This window comes from Chionomys nivalis, chromosome 3, assembly GCF_950005125.1.
Source record: "Chionomys nivalis chromosome 3, mChiNiv1.1, whole genome shotgun sequence".
Lineage (NCBI taxonomy): Eukaryota > Metazoa > Chordata > Mammalia > Rodentia > Cricetidae > Chionomys > Chionomys nivalis.
The window spans coordinates 124,740,619-124,761,679 of record NC_080088.1 but is presented as its reverse complement, the minus strand read 5'-3'; the positions used below and the strand labels follow the sequence as shown (position 1 = coordinate 124,761,679).

At 46.4% G+C, this 21,061-nt stretch overlaps 1 protein-coding gene across 1 annotated transcript in view; it reads left to right on the top strand.

Moving 5' to 3' along the window:
• Positions 1-21,061, top strand: part of LOC130871660 (small G protein signaling modulator 1-like) — an 89,297-nt gene that overhangs the window by 883 nt on the left and 67,353 nt on the right. Inside the window, exons 3-4 of the mRNA XM_057765206.1 lie at positions 1,419-1,598; positions 7,831-7,949. Of these exons, the coding sequence (XP_057621189.1) occupies positions 1,419-1,598; positions 7,831-7,949 (299 nt within the window). The remainder of the gene's footprint in view (positions 1-1,418; positions 1,599-7,830; positions 7,950-21,061) is intronic.

The following is a 21,061-nucleotide window of genomic DNA, read 5'->3' as shown; positions in this document are numbered from 1 at the left end:
TTTGGGTTTCACTTAAATTGATGACATATTGTATGTGACAGCTGTTCACTCTGTAAGGTGACTGGCTGTCTGAACCTATGGGTGGACCTAGTGTCTTGCGTAGGAGCCCTGGAAGGCAGTCTCAAAAGCAGATGTCCCTTTGCTTAGGCTTCTGTCTTGTATCCACGCTGTCCCAAGGGAATGTAACTGGTGCAACGTCTGGATGTACTCTCCTAGCTTGAGGGGGTTCCATGAGGTTTCGTGTTGCTGCTAATAATCCTCATTCCTGTAATGGTCACATGGCCTTGGCTGATATGAGTAGCTTACTCTCCTACCCATTCTGTATTTCCTCTACCATAAATAAGAATGTAGGTAGGTCTTGCTTCTTCTCCTGCAGGAGTGACCCATACCTTCATTTCTGAAGGATCTGTGCCCTTTCTCATCCTGCCTGGATTAGGTTGTGGTCGTTTCCCATTGACTTTAATCACAGGACATGGTAGCACCGAGAGATGCCCTAGGGATCTCCTGCACTGCAGACGTAATCTTCCTTTTCTCCATTGTGAAGAAGCAATCCAGTTTCTTCTTGGTAATCTGTCATCCCTCCCAATGCTGTCTTCCCTTTCTTAGCATGTTGGCTAAGAATGTCTAAGGCACCAGAAACCCAGAATAATGAGGGGGAAGCCTGAGCTCCCAAAACTTGTAAGCTAGCAGAACTTAAGATCTCAGGAACAGGAAGCAAATAATTTCCTAGTGGGTAGTTAGGAGTGATAATGAGTGAAACAATTCCCATTTCCACCCCTGGGTTCCTGGACTCATGAATCCTGGCTATGGGAGAAACCATAGGGAAGGAGTACTTTCTCATCGGGGCTACAAGCTCCCAAATAATGACACAGAGACTTATTATGAATATAATAATGCTATATTATATCAGCCCTAGCTTAGCCTTGTTCCTAAATAGTTCTTATAATTTAAATTAACCTGACAAGGGAGCAACTACTGAGGGAGTAGGCCTGAGCCAGAGACATCTGCAGGACGGGGTTCAAACCAGGGACCTCTGCAGGAGGGGGCCCAGGCCAGGGACATCTATGGAAACAGGCCTGAGCCAGCTACCTCAGCCTGAGCAGGCCCCAAGCAGCAACCTCCACAGGAGCAGGCTTGAGTCAGTGACCCCTGCCAGAGCAGGCCTGAGGCAACAACCTCCACAGAAGCAGGTACAAGGGAGCCACTGTTGAGGGAGCAGCCCCAAACCAGAGTCCTATGTCAGACTGGGCATGAATAAACAACCTCTGAGGTAGCAGGCCTGAGCTAGCAATATCTACTGGAGCAGGCCGGAACCAGCCACCTCTTCCAGAGTAGGCCCAAGGCAGTAACCTCAGCATAAACAGCCCCAAGAAAACAATCTCCATGGGAGCAGGCCAAAATAACCCCTGGTATTGCAGAGCCACCACTGAGTGACCTCCAGGAACAGAGTGACCAACGGTTTGACTGGAACCATGGCCCTGACTGTACCATGAGGAGCAACCATCGGAGCCTTGGATTCACTGGCACCTGGAAGATTGATCACCAGAGACACAGACAGCCCCAACTACACCAATCAGAGGAAAAGATGGCTAGACAAGGTAAGAGCACACACCAGACCACACACCCAGAACTCAGTCATGCTAAACTCCATGTCTTTTTCACTAGCATTATACTGAAACACTTCTAGATTATTAAATATTCTTCCACACTATAATTTTAAATACCCTCCTAGCACTTGGTTATGTGAATATATAATAAATTACTTCACAAATCCACTATGCTCAAGCTCAAACTTTAAATCTTTGGCTTTAAAAAATCATACTAGGATTCAGGTGTGATGACACACACCTGGAATCTCACGCTTATGAGTCCTGAGCTGAATGATTTCAGGTTGTAGGGCAGCCTTGATTTGAGAGCGACATCTGTCTTCAAAACCATGAACAGCCTCAGAGTGTTGAAGTCGTGCTGGAATTATGATCATTTTCACAAAAATTTTTATTAAAATTTCCTAGAAGAGGAATAAATCAAAGAGTACAATGTTGCACATCTTCAGATAAATACCACCCAACTATTTTCAGAAAAAAAGTGTCTTTGCCCCTTTATGACTGTGTTCTCAAACTCTGATTGCTACTAGATTTCATCAGAAAGCTTAAAAAAAATCATTGTGATAAAGTAGGTGAAATACAACATTTATCAGTTTAAATACATTTCAGCTCATAGCTCTTAGAGGCATGAAATAGAATCTTAAAGCTGTGCAACCATCACCAGTTCCATTTCTAGAACTGATTCATTGTTCCATGCAGGAAATCTGTGTCTGCAAAACAGAGAAGGATTAAAATTTTCTTCTAGTTTTTCCAAGCTCAACTCACCAGCTCTGTCTCTTTGTATTATTATCTTTTTATTGCCATGTTTTGTTTTAGAATGCTTTTAAAGATTTGTTTTGATTCATGTTATGTATGGGTGTATTCATGTGTGTATGTGTGTGTGTGTGTGTCTGTCATCAGGGGTCAGAGGAAGTCTTACAGGTAGTTATGAAACCATCTGTGTAAGAGAAGCAAGGGTTCTTAATTGCTGATCCATCTCTCTAGACCCTTGTTTTGGAATTTTTGAAACAGGGTTTCCTGTAGCTCAGGCTGGCCTGATCTTGCTATGTAGCTGAGGCTGGCCTTGAAATCCTTATCCTCCATCCACTCCTGGAGTGCTGTGATTGTAGACACGTGACACTTTGTGTGGCCTTTATGTTGTTCTTGGAAGTATGTGGTGTTCCCATTGGTTCTCGGAAGGGTGGCCATGCAGAGATGAGTCATTCTTGGTTATGTTTCTGCTCCTCTGTGCCAAAGAACTACGTTCACTGTACTTGTGTCTCATATACTACCAGACAAGTTGGAAATTCAGACTAGGGGTCCAGCAAACTCACCCAAGCTTATTCTTATTTTATTTCTGTTTATGCGTATGGGTGTTTTGCTTACATATACGTCTGCTTACACCACACGTGCATGCAGTGCTTTTGGAGGTCAGAAGAGGGTGTTCAGTGCCCTGGGTCTGCAGTTCCAGTTGGTTGTGAGCCATCAAGTGGGTTCTGAGAATCAAACTTTGTTTCCTCTGGAAGAGCAGCCAGGGTTGTTGACTGTTGAGCCATCTCTCCAGTCTAGAAGTCTTTTCAAAACAACCATTATGGTGACATTGATTTAAAATGAGAGCCCCATGGGAAAATGACAAAGAATGCTATTCTAAAGCAGGTCAGTCAGCTCCTGGTAAAGGAGGAATTAGGATCTGGTCGCTGAGAGTAAAGAGATCATGTTGAGTGTTAGCTGGAGCTCTGTTTCTACACTATACGCTACAGGTAACGAGGTTCACCTTTTGCGATGTAGACAGAACGCTGCTGTATTTTACTCTATTTATGGCAAATGGCCAATTGTATATACCCTAAGTTTTTCCCTGTAGGTTACTGGCTGTCTGCTAATATACTTTGGTTGCAAGGAAACACACAGATTCTGGTCACTAAAGCAAAAAGACATTTTATTTAGTGAGGTGTTAAAGAAGCTGGCAGAGTGTGCCTGGAAGAAGGCAGGTAGCCTACAAAGAAGCAGGTCTTTCTATTTCCACATGCTTGGCCGGACTATGTTAACTTTGCCTCCTCCATCAGTGTTTTATTAGGTTCAGAAGCCTAAGTCTCGGGGATGCAGGGTTGGTTCTTAAAGTTATGTCGTGTGCTTGGACCTTGCCTGTGGCAGGACCCTCAGGAAGGCTTACAGCAAAAGTCTCCAGAGAGCTTTTAGATCTTCTAGCTGGAGGAGGCTCGGGAGTTTTACCGAGAAGGCAGGGGTATGGTATCTAAAGAAGTGCATACCAGGTGGAAATCAGGCTGCTGTTGGGAAGTGGAAACAAATTGGAGCCCAGCAAATGCCGCATCCAGCACCTAAGAGCAAAGAACAGGAATTCACTGGTATTCAGGCTCCTGAACCTTGCGTGTGTTGGTTAGTTGTTATGTGTTGGTTTAATATTTTTCAAATGTTAAAATGATAGCAGCCACTTCATCCTGTCTTCCCCCTCCCTCTTCTGCCTTCTCTATTTCTCCCACCAAATATACACACCAAAATAATATAGCTTTGCAGAGATTGCATGTCCGAAGCGAATGACCAGAGTACACATGCTCCTAACTTTTCACCTTCTATTGACTGGGGTGCCAGCAGACTCTGTGAGCATGCCTTCAGTTGCTGCTGGTTGACTTTCCAGTGGCTGGATCTTGGCCCAGCTGAAGGTCACACTGTAGAAACTTCTCTAGGTCATACTGTTGGTGATCTGGCTGTGGGAAAAAGCATTCTTTGCAGGTGCTTTCTTTGTGCTGACATGCATATGTGTGTATATATATATATATATATATATATATATATATATATATATATATTAATGTCTGGACGAAACAAATTCCAAGGTCAGAGCAATGTGGTCCACTCGCTCGCTCATGAAGTCACTTGGGCATTTCCTTCATTGTTGTCATTTGCTTTGTGAGAAGCAAGCCTCAGCTAGTTTGAAAGATGCCCAGCGATCTCTCCTTTTCTACCCATTCTGTCACTTACTTTTGGCAGAGTTGTAATGAATACTTGTCACTCCTTTGTTCTTCCTGCAGATGTCACTGTCTTATCTGTGTGCAGGGACAGATGCAGGTCAGGAGCTAGGCTTAGCGCAGAGATCAGGTGACATGATCAGTTAGACCAAATGTAAGACAACAACAGAAGAATCTATACAAACCCTGGATTTAGGAGGAGGGAATAGTTTCCTCTCTGTGAAACTGTGCCGCCCCCTCCCTGTCTTCTTCCTTCTGGAGCTTGTCTTGTAGTGGAACTTTCAGTCTCTGCAGCTGTAACTTGTGATTCTCCCCTTCCTTAAAATTCCTGCCTTTCTAGGGTTTTACACGCACCCATATATATATGTGCATGTATACACATATATGTTTGTATATATGTGTATGATAAATGGGGATTTATTATGTGGGTTTCTGTGTGTGTGTGTTTGCTTGTGTGTGTATATATAGAGAGATATTCCTTCTATAAGTCCTGTAACTGTGGAGAACTCTGACTACTGCAGATTTTGGCACCAGAAGTGAATCCAGAGCAGCAGAAGGATAAGGGTGACTCAAGTATCTGGCGTAGGCTTTTCCATTTGCCAACAGCTACAGCTAATGAAGCCTCTTCTGGGAGCTCAGAGAGAACTGAGAGCCCATGGTGAGAACACTTTACAAATTAAGGAGAAGAATGCCATCCATTATCCCGATTCACCAATTATGAGCAGGAATGCGTCTGGTGGTTCTGTATAGGAAACTTTGGACAGTTGCAAAATAAGGAAAGTGATGGTGATGGTCAGTTGCTCTCAGCATCTCTGGTAAATTAACAAAGGATAGGAATGAGCTTTGTGTTAACCAAGGTCTAGCTTCTCAGCACGTGCTGAGGACAACAATGAATTTAGTGATAAGATTGACAGGCTCCAGTATTAAAGGAAACAGGATAAAAGTTTCTAAGTGTGTCCCGGAAGAGAATCTTTCCAGCAGCCATAGACCTCAAGCTACAGAAAATCAAAGAGCAGCCCACATGATAAGGTTGGCTGAACTACAGCAAATACTCAAGTCCCAGCCTCAGACAGTGTCTGCAGTTAGGCAAGGGCATTAATTGGTAAAGTATGGAATCCTGGGACTTGAGATGGGGATGTGTGGGAGGACTCTATTGGGCCGAGAACTGTGAACTCTCAGGTACTCAAGGGTTAATCTCACCTGGGGGGTAATCACTCTACCCTCATTACCCCCTCCCCTTGAAATGTTATCATTGTCACCAGTGACTGAGGAAGTTCATTCTTCATTGTCTTCTAAACCAGCTGTGAAGGAAATGTCAGGCAACACAATACTGATGCCCCTCGGGGTCACCAATAGCTGCCTCTAGACCCATAACCAGACTTAAGGTACAGTAGGCTGGTAAGGGGAGGTAGAAAGTGTAGTTCATGGGGCCCATGATCACAGAATCCCCTGGTCTCGCCCTGTTCTCTGCTATCCCGAGGGAGCTGACCTGATGAAAGATGGGATGGTCTTTTGAAGACATAGTTCCAGTGTCAGCTAGATGGCAGCAGCATGGAGGGCAGGGGCAGGGTTCTCTAGAAGGTGCTGTATGCTTTGAATCAGCATCCAGTATATGGTACAGTTTCTCCCATAGCCAGGATCCATGGGTCCAGGAAACAAGGCAGGATGGAAAAGGCAATATGTATACTCATTACACCCTAGTGACTCCCTAGAAAAAAAAAATTCCTTCCTGTTCCCACAACCTTAAGTTTTACTGGCCTGGAAGTGTTGGCATGATATTGGGGAGCACTCCTGCCAGGAGCCACAGCAAACCTTCAATTGAGCTGGAAGATCAGGATTCCCCCGGCCACTATGGACTTCTACTGACCTTAAAACAACAGGCTATAACTGGTTTTCTGCCCAGAAAGGTGAGAACAGATGTGTTTAACAGCCTGGTGACCTTTGGGCTACCTATGTGGCCGAGACTACACCCAGACCCTCATATTGAACTTGTTTTCTTAGTTAATCTATAGAACCCATCTTTATAGAAGATGGCATTTGTACTTAACACAGAGTTTTGATGTGGTCACGTCTTTAGATTTGCTGTGCACATGAGATTGAGTGAATTATCAGGAAACTTCACCAAATTGTGCTGTGCCTAAAAATGCCTTAAATAAACTACTTGGCATCAAACTTGAAGTTTGAACCACCATTGGACTGTTACCCTGCTGCCTGTGGTGTTTGCAGAGACCCACACAACATGGCTGCATTTAAATTATATCAAGTAGATCAGGCCCAAGGACATACCAGACACTCCAGGTTGTGGAAAGGGCACAACTCCCTCACATGGGCTTCATAAAATGCTGTCCCCTCACACTGCAGTGGCAGGAGGGGGCACAGCTTAGTGGTGGAATCCTCGCCTGGCATGTGTGAAAACTTTGATTCCTCGTGACTCAAAACAGTAAAACCCTTTGACAGCAAACAAAAACGCTGCCATGGCATGACTGCACACCACCCTACCATCTGATGCTGTGTGTGCAAGGACTGGGGACCGCTGTTCTGCTCTTTCCCTCACTACTGATAGAGCTTACTTGATGGACCTGGACCTGACCCACTACCGTTCCATGCTCCTGACCCATTTCTTGCTGTGGACTTGGTTCAGACTTTTCATCTCACAGATGAATTCTGCATCTTCATTCTCAAACCTGATTCCAGGAGCAGTAACACCGTATTCCTTCCTGATATGGGCCTCGTTCCTTATCTCTGTGGATCACGTTCCCAGCACACTGTTGAAACCCTTGCGCTCTGCAGTGGCTTTCTTTCCTTAACCTGCATGTTTGTGGAGAGATATGCAGCCACATTTACAGTGTGATGTCTGATGTGAATTAATATTAGCATTTCAAATGGAAATAAAGCCGGGTAGTGGGATGCACACCTTTAATCCCAACAGTTGGGTGCCAGTGGCAAGCAGAACTCTGTGAGTTTGAGTCCAGCCTGGTCCACATAGCTAGTTCCACAATAGCCAGGGCTGCATTGAGAGACTCTGTCTCAAAGTAAATAAATAAAAAGAAACAAAAAGGTTTGGAATCAAGAACCAAAATTTGCCTCGGCCAAACTGCTAAGATAGGCAGACTTATACTAACTGCCATCATTAAAACTGCTCAGCCTTACAGCTTTAGTGTTATTCAATACATTCTGACATAGAGGAAGATGTGAGCATATTCTTCTGTGAGAGGTTACAGGCCAGTGACTGATGGATCTCAGTGGATTCTCCTCTTGACCAGTGCAAAGCCAAAATGAAGACGCCAAGACAGAAGCGAGGGAAGAAGGACTTATCAGCTGCAGCAGGAAGGAGAAGCGAGGCATCGTCTCTACAGCCGGGCTCTCTCAAACCAAAGAACAGGTATGAATTTATAGGAAGGCCACACTTGTTCCTATGGGGAGGGCGCATTCCTGCACATGCCCAGTGTGTGCTGCAAAGCTTTATCTGGAAATAAAAGATCACCTGTCATTGACACAGCGACCACCCTTGAAGGTGCAGCTCTGCGTGGCTACTAACAGTGTGAAGCCAGTGAAGCTTCATGAGACCTTGTTTCCAAACCAAAATATAGGAGCGGGGGCTAAAGCTCCATCTGGAGAGGCTCTCTGCTTCCTGACTGTGAATGCCATGTGAGAGGCCGCCTTCAGCTCCCACGGCCACAGCAGACTCTACCCTCCAACCCCCTCAAGTCACTGTTGTCTCAGCAACAGGAAAAAACCAACACACCACATTACTGTGTTGAACATGGGGTTCCCGATGTTTCTATGAAGATTTGGTGGCTGAGGACGCCTTGTGTTATCGATCTCCCAGGTATAAAGAAATGCCAACATTAGCACCTCAGCTCTCATCCTAAAGGGAATAAGAGATGGTTTATTCTGGAGTCATTTAGAGTAAGCACGCCCCAGGAACACAAATTTAGGTTACCCCAAAATTCCATGTTCCAATGTGGAAGCCTTTCACAGGATTTGCGCAGTTTTACACAACAAAGACAGTCGTAAGTCGAGGCAACTTTACCATACATTTGTGGGCACACCAGAGCGGCAGGTACATCGAGAAGTGGGGAGCGCTATTCTACAGGCGAACAGGTGATCTGATGACATTCTTAGAGCTCTCCGTTTTGAGAAGCTAATGTTCCGCTAAGTTAATAGCTTCAAGGAGGTGTTTATTATCATGAGTTACTAGTTTTGATAGAGTGACAGTTGGGTGGTGGCGGCAGACACCTTTAATCCGAGCATCCAGGAAGCAGAGGAAGGTGGATCTACAGAGTTCCAGTCCAGCCTGGTCTACAGAGTGAATTCCATGACAGCCCAAACTAGACAACCAAACCCTGTGTGTGTTGAAATGTCAAAAAAAAAAAAAAAAAAAAAAAAAGAGGGAAGGAAGACAGGAAGAAACTCAGGAACTGAGTGCGGCAAGGAGCTAGAACTAGCACAAGGTAAAGTAATTAGTCGCTGGACCTATCAAATTCAAACCTCTGCACAGTATTGAAATTCTGCCTAGACTGTCTGTCTCTTCAGACACAACACAGACTCTTTCCAGGAGCTTTGTTGTTGTTGTTCACAGCCAGACAGCATCTTTTCAGACATTTTTGTTCACACAAACTAAGTAAACTATTTTTTTCATAATGCAGAGTAAATTAAACCAGGTATAGGGAAGTACACCTGGAATACCAGCAGCACAGAGGAGGTAGAGGCAGGAGGATTCCTATGAGTTTAGTGCCTGCTTTGGATATGATATATAGCAAGTACTTCTGATAGCCACATGCTGCGAATACATACACACATAGGAACTCACACACACATATACATAGGAACACACACATACACGTAGGAACAAACACCCATGCACATAGGAACACACATACACATAGGAACATACACACATACACTAGGAACACACACAAAAAGTACTAAAAATAATAATGAAGAGAATTTTGAAGGCAGTGCCAGGCATGGAATCGTGCCTGCAGTTCAAGGAGTTGGGAGACAAAGGCAGGAGGATCAAAGGTTCCAGGCTATTTTTGTCTACATAGTAAATCTGACACCAGCCTGGGCTACATAAAACCCTGAACCCTCCCATTTGGTGGGGAGCAGAGTCGATGTTGACCTTTTTCCATGACTCAGAGTTACAACAAGGGGTCTATCTTCCACCTTCTGAGTTTTTGAACATAAGCTGCTGCTCTTCTTCCCCTGTGAGCGCCCAGGTCTGTCTGTTCCGGGTTCTCCCTTAACAGCCTTCTCTCACCTGGTGTGTGCCTATGCTGCTGGGATAAGAAAGCATTGCTGAATCCAAAGCTATGAGAATGTATTAAAATGTTTTCATTTCCTTTTTTAGAAAGGGTCTCATGGAGCTCGTGTTGTTCTTAATAGTCTAGGGATGACCTTAAACTTCTGATCCTCCTGCCTTCACCCCCATATGGTAAGATTACCACGTGTGCCAACATGCCTGGCGCCCAACCCTGCTTAGCTGATGGGATGAGGCTGTATGGTCAGAGTCCGGGATACCTGGAGTGTGATACAAGTTAGAGAGTAAAGCTCCCAGCTTGTAGAAAAGATAAGTATCAAGCAGTCACATGATCTGCTTATTATATATTTCTCATTCTATATAGGAATGATGCAGAAGGTAAACCTAGGCCACCAGGCAACACAGCCAGCTCTCTGCCCTGCTGATTTGGCATAAGGCCCCAGAAATGTCAGTCATTGACGTGACAGAAGACTAACTTCGAACTATCAACCTCATCAGTTTAAGATTTTAGGGATCTTGACTCAGGAGAAACCGGGATTTGTGGTTTTGACACTGAAAAGAATTTCAGGAGTGGCCTAGATGGCAAGGATATTTCAATAGGCTCAAGGGTGAGGAGATGTCTATGCAGTGAAAGCCCTCGCCCGAGGCCCTGCTGCCAGTGCCACCAGCTGAGCCCACCACCATGCTGGTCTGATCCTCTGCAAGGCTGAGCCAAATAACCTCTACCTCCCTTACACTGAATCTTGGTATTGATGTGGGAGGAGCCATGAGCAAAGAACTCTAAAGCTATGCTGGCTTCTGGTCAACTGTGATTGGTGCATGGCTCCATGACCTCACAAGGAACCATTGTGATGTATGAGAGAGGCCTGCCTATATTAGGCACCAGCTGGGCCTAGACTTTGTTCTTAGGCTGCGGTGAAACCATTGGCTAGCTAGCTCCAGAGGACTTGACTGTAGACTGTGATTTTTATAGATTTTGATTTTTAGTGTGCGTCTGAACATCTGTGATCACCACTGACCTGAATATCGTGAGTGTGCTTCCAGTGGGGTCGGGTTTGTGCCTGAATTTTGACTGACTTGGTTTAGGTTTAGTTTATGCCTTGCTTCAGTTTATTTCATCATCAACCATTTTCTGTTATTCTCTACACATTCATCTTTGACATTTCATACATTGGTTTATTTCTTTACCTTAACTTTTGTTAAGTTAGCTGTAAAAGATAAGGGATTTGATTTGGTCGTGCACTTGGAGCATACCCACCTGCCTTGTTATTTCCCCCGGCATTTCCCTGTGGTTATAAATCCCCTTACCATGTTAAGACTCTTCTCCTGCCCACCATGCCACTCACTAAACAGAACACGCTCTGGAATGTCTTGAGGGACGACAGTTTCCTCGTGTCACAGACAGGCCATCATCCTTTCGGTGCCCATAACTACGAGTTTAAGGGAAAGAAGCTGAGTGTCCTGAGGGTGGAGAGGAAGAGGCTGCAGTAGTTGGAGTCATCAGGGAATTTGAGGGTCTGAGTGCAAAGGACTTTAAAGAAACCTGCGTGTTCCCTATCTAGTCCATAGCCTGTCTCTAACCCAGGCTAGCCCAAAGCCGGCTGAGTCCACTCTTGTTGTTACTGCTGCTGTTATTAAAGTCCGAATGTCCTCAAGGTTGTGAGGGAGAGGTTTCACAGCATCTCAATTCTCTGGATTTCCAGTCTCTAACTGGGGGTGCTGTTCAGGACATTGTAATGCCCCATGGTGATGGAACCCAGAAGGGGGAATTGAGTCATTAGAGGCAACAGGACATGACAAAGGCGTGTAAGCAGCTGCTTCAGACCCATCTTCCCAAGTCCCCAGACATGGATTCCCTGTCCTTTGAGAGTCTGAGACACAGCACAACCCATGGAACAAATGTTGCTGTTTCTCAGGGAATTGGTCATGACAATGAGAAAACCAATGCAGTTTTAGGAGACAGAAGGTGAAGGTTTTTTTTTTCTTGGTTGTGAATAGCTGTGATTGGTTCATTTCCTCCTATGACCTCACTGGAGCCATTGTGAGGAGTTGCAGACTCTGCCCACATGAGGCCCTGGCTGGGGCTTCTCACTCTGCAGAGAAGCTGTAGCTAGGTTGTTTGCAGAGTTGTTGAGCTCAGACTTTGATTAACATAAACCTTGATATTACTGATCTACGAAAACAGACGCTGTTCATTTGCTTTGACATCCAAACAGTGAGTTTGCTTCCCAGGTTGTTGGTTTTGATTTTTGTCTCTGAGGTGGTTCTTGTCTTAATTTGTGCTTTTCATTCAGTTTCTTCTGACTAGTCCCATATTTCTATTCTTAAACATGGTTCCTTGATATTTTTAAATATATTTTTTCTGGTTTTCAAAGTTTATTAGTATGGACAAGCTGTAAAAGCCATCTATTTCATCACCATGTAGATGTTTATCACATCTACCTGTGCCCTCTATTATCTCATAAATCCTTTGAAGCACTTAAATGCTCATCCACCCTGGTAACTATCTTCCACACTTGCTATGTTGCACCCCAACGCCCTGCAAAAACGACCAAAAACTGTCATGTGTACCATGAGGTACAGTCCATTTCATTACAGCATCCCAGTGTCGGGGAGGGCTGGCATCCTTTAGATGAGCATCTATATGAGTTTTCGACAAAGGAATGGAATATGTGAAGTGTGGAGACAATGTCTGTAGTCGTCAGAATACTTAGAGAACTTTAGTATCCTAGTGCAAAGGGCGTTGGGACAGACCATGGGTTCATTCTCTAACTAGTCCATACCCGTGTCCCTAGCAAAGGTCAGCACAGAGTTGCTGAGTCTGTTCACCTTGTTACTATGGCACTTGTTACCTTGTTACCATGTTACCTGCTTACTATGTTCTTAAAGTCAAAGTGTCCTGCTCAGGTTTGATAGGAATGGTCTCACACCTTCTCACATGTCTGAATGCCTGGGTTCTAGCAGGAGGTGCAGTTTGGAGAAATCATAAAAGCCCAGGGCCTCAGGAGAAATTGGGTGACTGGATGCACCATGGACCTGCCAAAGGCATGTACCCAACTGCTTCAGACGTATCTTCCCAAGTCCCCAGCTCCTCATCTGCCATCCCTCCCTGTCCCCTGAGAGCCTAAGAGGAGGGTTACCCTTTGTCATGTAAGATGTATCTTGTTGGGGGATTTGCTCATAGCCTTGACAAAAGTTATGCAGTCCCTGGAGCAGGGTAGAGAATCACCTTTTGGTCTCTTTGCTGTTACTGGTCCATTCCTTACTGTGATATCACAAAAAGCCTTTGTGAGAAGTTATTGAAATCTCTTCCTATAAGGCCCTGCAGCCGACTGCGGTTTGTCTTGATGCTGCAGAGAAACTCTTGTTGGATAGAGAGCACCGGACTTCTACACTTGACCTGATAAACTGGAATCTCCTAATGTCTTGGACCTTGACATTGGGAGATTTCCTCTTTGTTGGCTGGATTTTGTGTTCAGTTGTTCTTTTTGATACATACACTCAATGCTTTTTGTTGAGGCACAGATTTCTGCTTATGTGTTCATTTCATTTAATTGTTCCATTTAAATTTTTTGCCATGTTTTACTTTGGTTTCATTTTTCTTATTTTAAACGATATCTGTATGAAATAAAAAATCCTTTGTAACACTTCTATAGATATAAACAGTGACCTGGGATCATTTTCATCTGCCTGTGACATTACAGCTGCCCCTTGTGTGTGCCCCAAAGTTCCCCATTTCAATTAAAGTTCGAGCTACTGATCCATAGCTCTAGTCACCATTTCTCTGGAACTGGAAGGGGGAGGGCATTGCAGTGCGAAGCTCATGTCTATTTCTTCTTCAGAGAATGACAAAAGTTGATGTTTTGTGGCCAAGTGTGGACCTCTTCACTTGATCTCCTTACATGCTTGCTAGTTTCCCCATAGAACTGTCCTAGGATTCCCGTTGAACTCTCTGTGAACAGGAAACATCCTAGCTGTCATGTATTGTTTGAACTTGTGTGAAGAAGCAAGGAATCTGATAACAGATGTACAAGTGGATATTCCTCAAGAACATCGGAGTATACTCAAGCCTGTGTGTGTGTGTGTCTTGTGGTTGTTGTTGTTGTTATGGGCTAAGCCTCAGGGTTATACTGTTTTTCAAGACTGTGTTTGCAATGATCTTTCCTAGTATCTTTTTGAAGCTACCTGACGAACACTGGTCTCCGCTATACGGAAAGACCCATCATGCACTCTGTTGGTCCTGGGATGTCCTTGCTAGCAGAAGTTGTGTTTCTCTTTCCATGTCATCCCTAAATTGATTATATTGTATGTTTTGTAACATCCAGACTTGATCTTCACGCCCAGGGTGGAGTATCTGGAAGGCAGCAAGTGCTATGTAGGTTTGATAACATCTTATCAATGTGAGTGTCTCTTTTATGACTCAAGAAATCTCTTGCTTACAGGGATATCAACTCTGCAGTCAGTTCACATCACACACGCAGGGCTCCCTAGGTCCTGCTTGTCCTTTCATTCCTCATGTCTTGTCTCACATTTCAAGAATTTGAATCTTCTCTCTGGGTGACGCAGGTCAAGGGTTTCTCAGACTTCATCCTTTCAAATCACCAGATCTTTGCTTTGATCTTTGTTTCTTTGGCCTTTGATTCTGACTCTAAGAGACCACTTATTTCATCTCTGAGGTTTCTCATGCTTTCTCATAACTGCTTTGGGGTTTGGGTTGGCGTTTATTTTCTTTTTAACCTCTGACCCCAATATGTATCATAAGGAGGTTTGAGATAGCTAATTTTTTGATGATTTTCATGATGTAGACATTGAGAGCCATAAACTTCTCTTCTAGACCTGGTTTTGTCTTTTACCTTCTAGAATCTTGTGGTGGTCCCAGCCCCCACCTGTCAGGGTGGGGGCCATGGAGGAGGAGAAAACGGAAAACCTGTGGCATAAGAGCTGGCCGGGTTTTTCGGCCCCACAGATTTATTCTGAGGAGACGGAAAGTACGTCATCATATGAAACTGTCCTTGACAGTGAGTTAGAGGAGGACTACTTCTCCTGCGTAGAGGATTTAGACATGGAGGATGACAGCGGAGAGGCTGAGATCCAGGAGAAGGGCAGCATCACCATCCAGTCAGGCCTCCATCTGCTCTGTGCCCTGCACCAGAGGGAAGACCCTGAAGAAAATATGGGCCCTAGCCCAAGCCAAAGCAAAGTAATTGAAGACACCATTGGTGCTCCCCTCAGCCAGGGATTAGTCCCTGAGGTCAGCATGGGCACTGGCCCCAGCAGGGATACTGACTCCAAGACAGGCCATGGCCCAAGCCAGGGCATAGACATTTATGAAACCGGTTATTGTGCTCCCGAGAGCCAGAATACAGTGCCCATTGTCAGCACGGGCACTGGCCCCAGCAGGGAGAGTGAGGGCACCATAGGCCATGGCCCAAGCCAGGCCATAGACATTGACAAAACTGGTTATTGTGCTCCTGAGAGCCAGAATACAGTGCCCAATGTCAGCATGGGCACTGGCCCCAGCAGGGAGAGTGAGGGCACCATAGGCCATGGCCCAAGCCAGGCCATAGACATTGACAAAACCGGTTATTGTGCTCCTGAGAGCCAGAATACAGTGCCCAATGTCAGCACGGGCACTGGCCCCAGCAGGGAGAGTGAGGGCACCATAGTCCATGGCCCAAGCCAGGCCATAGACATTTATGAAACCGGTTATTGTGCTCCCGAGAGCCAGAATACAGTGACCAATGTCAGCATGGGCACTGGCCCCAGCAGGGAGAGTGAGGGCACCATAGGCCATGGCCCAAGCCAGGCCATAGACATTGACAAAACCGGTTATTGTGCTCCCGAGAGTGAGAATACAGTGCCCAATGTCAGCACGGGCACTGGCCCCAGCAGGGAGAGTGAGGGCACCATAGGCCATGGCCCAAGCCAGGCCATAGACATTGACAAAACCGGTTATTGTGCTCCCGAGAGCCAGAATACAGTGCCCAATATCAGCACGGGCACTGGCCCCAGCAGGGAGAGTGAGGGCACCGTAGGTGATGATCCAAGCCAGGCCATAGACATTTATGAAACCGGTTATTGTGCTCCCGAGAGCCAGAATACAGTGACCAATGTCAGCACGGACACTGGCCCCAGCAGCGAGAGTGAGGGCACCGTAGGTGATGATCCAAGCCAGGCCATAGACATTTATGAAACCGGTTATTGTGCTCCCGAGAGCCAGAATACAGTGCCCAATGTCAGCACGGGCACTGGCCCCAGCAGGGAGAGTGAGGGCACCGTAGGTGATGATCAAAGCCAGGCCATAGATATTTATGAAACCGGTTATTGTGCTCCCGAGAGCCAGAATACAGTGCCCAATGTCAGCACGGGCACTGGCCCCAGCAGGGAGAGTGAGGGCACCGTAGGTGATGATCCAAGCCAGGCCATAGACATTTATGAAACCGGTTATTGTGCTCCCGAGAGCCAGAATACAGTGACCAATGTCAGCACGGGCACTGGCCCCAGCAGGGAGAGTGAGGGCACCGTAGGTGATGATCCAAGCCAGGCCATAGACATTTATGAAACCGGTTATTGTGCTCCCGAGAGCCAGAATACAGTGACCAATGTCAGCACGGACACTGGCCCCAGCAGGGAGAGTGAGGGCACTGTAGGTGATGGTCCAAGCCAGGGCACAGAATTTGATATAAGCTCTGGTGGTCCTGTGCCTCCCTGTCTGTACCCTGAAGTCATCATTATCCCTGGCCCCCCCTGGGAGAGTGAGGAGTCCCTGAACACTCCCCTGAGCCACAGGGAAGCATGTGAAGATACTGAGGGCATTCTGCCCAGCCCAAATGAAGACAACTTGCATGGTGAGGAAAACCAGAACCCAGACAGGAGGAGGAGATGGCGCCTCAAACGGGTGAGGAGGCAAATCCGCCGTCTCTGCTGCTGTTTCTTCTGTTGTCTCCTCACCCCAACGGAAGAAGCCCCAACCCCCAGGTGAGGGACTGGGAGAGGTGGGAAATGGAGTCCCAGTGAGACCGGGTAGACAAGCCCAGTGACTTCTTGTGTATTTCATCTTTGCTTTTGCCGTGGATACGCGGCACCATTTAGAGGACAAGAACCCTAATGTCTGTGACCCTAGAAGGAGCTTTCCCATTCTGCCCCTTTATATGGATTCTGGGAAAGTTGAGCCTGAAGCAGACAAGCAGAGGATGCAACCAGGGGCAGTGGAGGGAAGGAGAGGGGTTTGGGCTTGGGGAAGGGAGATCAGGTTAGGCAAGAGGAATCATGTAGAGTGCTGTGGGACAAGAGGCTAGCCCAGTGGTGAGTCCTGCCTGTGTCTGAGTCACTAACAGAGTCCTTTGCTTGTGTCTTCTTTCAAGGTCTGAAGAACAGGCCTGGGGCCATGGTTCTTAAACCATGGGTCTCGTTCGGCCTGGTGTGGCCTACCAGCCACAAGAGGGGGCCAGGCCAGAACATTATAGAGCATTGTACCCGAAATCATCACGCCCAGTGACACATGCTGTGACTCATAAGGACAAGCTCTGTACCCCTCCTCTCCCTGCAGTGGGAGCTGTTAGCTCCCTTAAGGTAAGCTGATACTTGTCGTCCCAGCACTATGGCTGGACAGAAAAGTCGGACACAGGGCCACCCCATTTTAAAGAGCCAGCCTTCCAACTTCTGCAATCCACATTATGCAGCTTCATGTTCCACACAACATGGGGTCATCACCAAGTCGTCCCCTAATTTTTGAAGATCCTTATCGATGACCAGCTGTAAAGAAGTCCATGGACAGGGCAGAGAGGAGGAGAGAGGTGTGTGGGACAAGGCAAGAGAGAAGAAAATCAGTAAGACAGTGAGGGGGACAGGGCATGACACTAGGGAAGGAGAGGAGTCTGCCCATAGGAAATTCCAGTTCCAGCCAGGCAGCTGAGAAGAAAGAGATGAGAATGTAGGGCAGGGACAGGGACCTTGGGCGGGCTGATCGGGAGAAACTCCCTGAAGAAGAGACATATGAGATGCAGGGCATGGGTTCCCAGGAGCGGAAGACCATGCCTCCCCAGGGGGTTCAAACCAACCCCTTCCCACGATCCTCCTCCTCTTTCTGCTCTAACCAACCTCAGGCTGATCTGGAAGAATCTGCATTCTTTTCTTCACTGCCTCCTGCCACCAGGGTCCATGCTGCCCTTCCCATGTTCCAGAAGTTCAGAAACTGTGGTAGTATTTTTATCCCAGTGAATGATTCTTTCACTTTGACTAAAATTACAGGACTTTTCTGGCTACTGTGAAAAGGTAACTAGGACTTGAGAGGGCTGTGGAACATCACTGCTGGACAAGGCCAGCATCCTGGGATGGCTTTGTGTCCAGTGATGACATCCGGGGTCTAGATTGGGGCAACAGTCACTGTCATGGAGCTACAAGGTGTCAGCCAGTGTTATTGTGTACATTCTTGCTGAGTGAGGTGTCTGCAGAATCCTCATGGTCACCATGCAGGTTGTGAACAGCTCTCTGGGTCAGCGAGATCTTCCCAGCTGACAGGGAATCCAGGGTTCTTCTGAGGGGATTATTTGGATCAGTGGTTCTCAATATTCCTAATGCTGCAACCTTTTAATACAATTCCTCATGTTGTGGAGACCCCCAAAAAACAGTTACCTTTGCTCCTGTTTCTGATCTTAGATGAGCCTGTGAAAGGTTCATTCGATCCCCAAAGAGGTTGAGACCCACAAGTTGAGAAGCGCTGAAGTGATGAATTAGTTTGAGTTCTCTGAGTGTCTTTTTATGGAGGATGAGTTTCTGAAGCCTGGTCTTGATGGAATCCACCAATGAATCAGGCTTTCTTATGACTGCTGAGAATGCTGGCATTGGTCTTTCTGAATATGGGTGTTGTGTCAGCTTAGCAAATAGCAGTCTACTCCCTCGGCCACTGCTGAGCACAGCTTGCACACACAAGTCTCTGTGGCAGCCTACAGTGCCGAACTCTACTGGTGTTGATGGTGCAGTGGGTCAGCAGGTCATCCTGAGGAGGGCTTGACACTTGTCTCCCTGTGTCATGAATCATTTGCCAGATACCCTGGGGCCTTTGAGATAGGAACTTGGTGCAGACAGATACCTATTCTAGCATTCACTTACTGAATTTGCCCTTTCCTGCTGTTTCTACTCTGTCGCCACTTAAGCGAAAAAGCATGTTACTTAGGGGTCCACAGTTGCAGAGGGGGACAGCACATGAACATCCTGATGGGAATCTAGCAATAGGCAGTCAGTCATGGCATTGGAGCTGGAGGTGATAGCTGACACTGATTCTCAAGCAACAGAGAGAGAGAGAGAGAGAGAGAGAGAGAGAGAGAGAGAGAGAGAGAGAGGAGAGAGTTATTTGGAATGGGTTTGGTTCTAGAATCCTTAAAGCTCTGTGACCCCTACTGACACTTCCTTCTTCCAGGCCATACCTCCTGTTCCATATCCAAACATGTTCATCCGTGGGGGCCATTCTCATTCAAACTAAGCCACATACTAACCAGGATGGGGAGAGGAAACTCTTGGGTAGCCTTGCCCTGAGTTCTGACTGTTGATGTCCCCACTCTTCCGTTCTCCTTGCACTCTCAGAGAGCAGATGACACCACTGTCTCTCTTGAAAGTTGCAAACCTGCACTTCCATAAAGATGTTTGGAAGACAGAAGAGACCTTTACACTCAGTTTTATCCACAACGAAGTTTCTTTTGTGGAGCCCCTCACCTAGAGGAGCCCTTTTTGCCTCTCTGCACCCAATTGGATGTTTGTGACCACCTCACACTGTGAGAATGGGCTAGATAGTCTCAGAAAAAAGAACAAATAACAGGCACACCCCTCAATCCTCATTGGAAGACACAACATACAAAACCATCAGTGGTCTGCCTTATGTGACAATGGAAGCCTGACCACAGTGGCCCCCGTCAACCAACCCATGCCACAGCCTCTCTGCCAACTTGCTGAAAGAGGTGGGGCATTCAGTGTTGGTGTCTTCCTGCCGCTGACTACCAGACACAGTAGTCAATGTGAATATAAGTCCTGGACCAGTGCAGGGCACCATGGAGTTTAGGGAGTGCCCTGCCAATCAGCTCCTTGTGTTGGGAAAGCCATCTAAGCAAGCAAAGGGTGATTTTCTTAGTTTTCTCATGAGACTTTGGAAAGCAGGGGGATTAGTAAACTCTGTGTGACTCTGACATCATGATTTGCCTCCTGTCATGGGGAAGCTGAATGGGAGGCAGGTGGGCAGGTGGCCAGAGAATTCAGGCTGAGCACCATGGAAGGTTAGAATGGGACACACATGTCTGGTCAGCTCTCCCCAAGCAAAGGCTGTCTAGCCAGGGACAATGTGAAAGAAATCTGTCCCTGACAGACAAGGTTGCAGAATCCATTAGGGACACCATCCAGTAAAGCCAGGCCACTTCCTTTCAAAGACTTGAAGGCACCAGCCTCATCTGCCCTTCGGTCTTACCTCAGGAACGCGTGTGGTCGCTTCTCTGCCCCTTTCAGACAGCAAATCCACATTGCTCATCTTCACACAAGTCAAGAAACCATGTGGTTTGTTTTGTTTTCTTTTTTGGCCAAACTTCCTGATCCCTAGGCTGCTCACCATGGCAGGAAATGGATAATAACCTTTGGTCTTCCTTACCTTGCAGGCACTCGTGAACATATTCAACCATAAGCTTTTCTTGCTTCCCATACAGAGCTCCAACAGGGGATTGACTACACACAGGGTCAATTATTCATTTGTTCTGTTGACAACATTAGGCTCCTGAGAGCTATCATAAGATGAGAATGTAGCCATGATATTGCCCTCCTAGTGACAGGAATAACTCACTCCACCAAGTGCTCGGTCTTTAAATGTGAGGGTGTGGGCTCAGAACCAGCTGCCACATAAAAGCCTTGAAGGCCAGTGTGAGCGTTTCATCCTACCTCTATGGAGGTAGAAGGGAGAAGTCCCCTTTTCATCATTGGACAGGTGGTCTAGAGTTACCGACAAGTCACAGGTTCAGGGAGAGTGTCTCAGAAAGTAAGTATGACACTTGAGACCCCTCCTACTCACACAGGAGTGGACACAGGCAGTGCTCCAGAAGACACATATGAACCTAGATACACATAAAAGTTGGGAGGCATGAAGAAAAGGGAATAGAAAGAAACATGGGTGAAGGCTTCATCTTTCATAAATGATTGTTCTTATGTGCGGGATCTATTTCTCAACCTGCAATAACTGTGATTTTTTGTCCACAGCA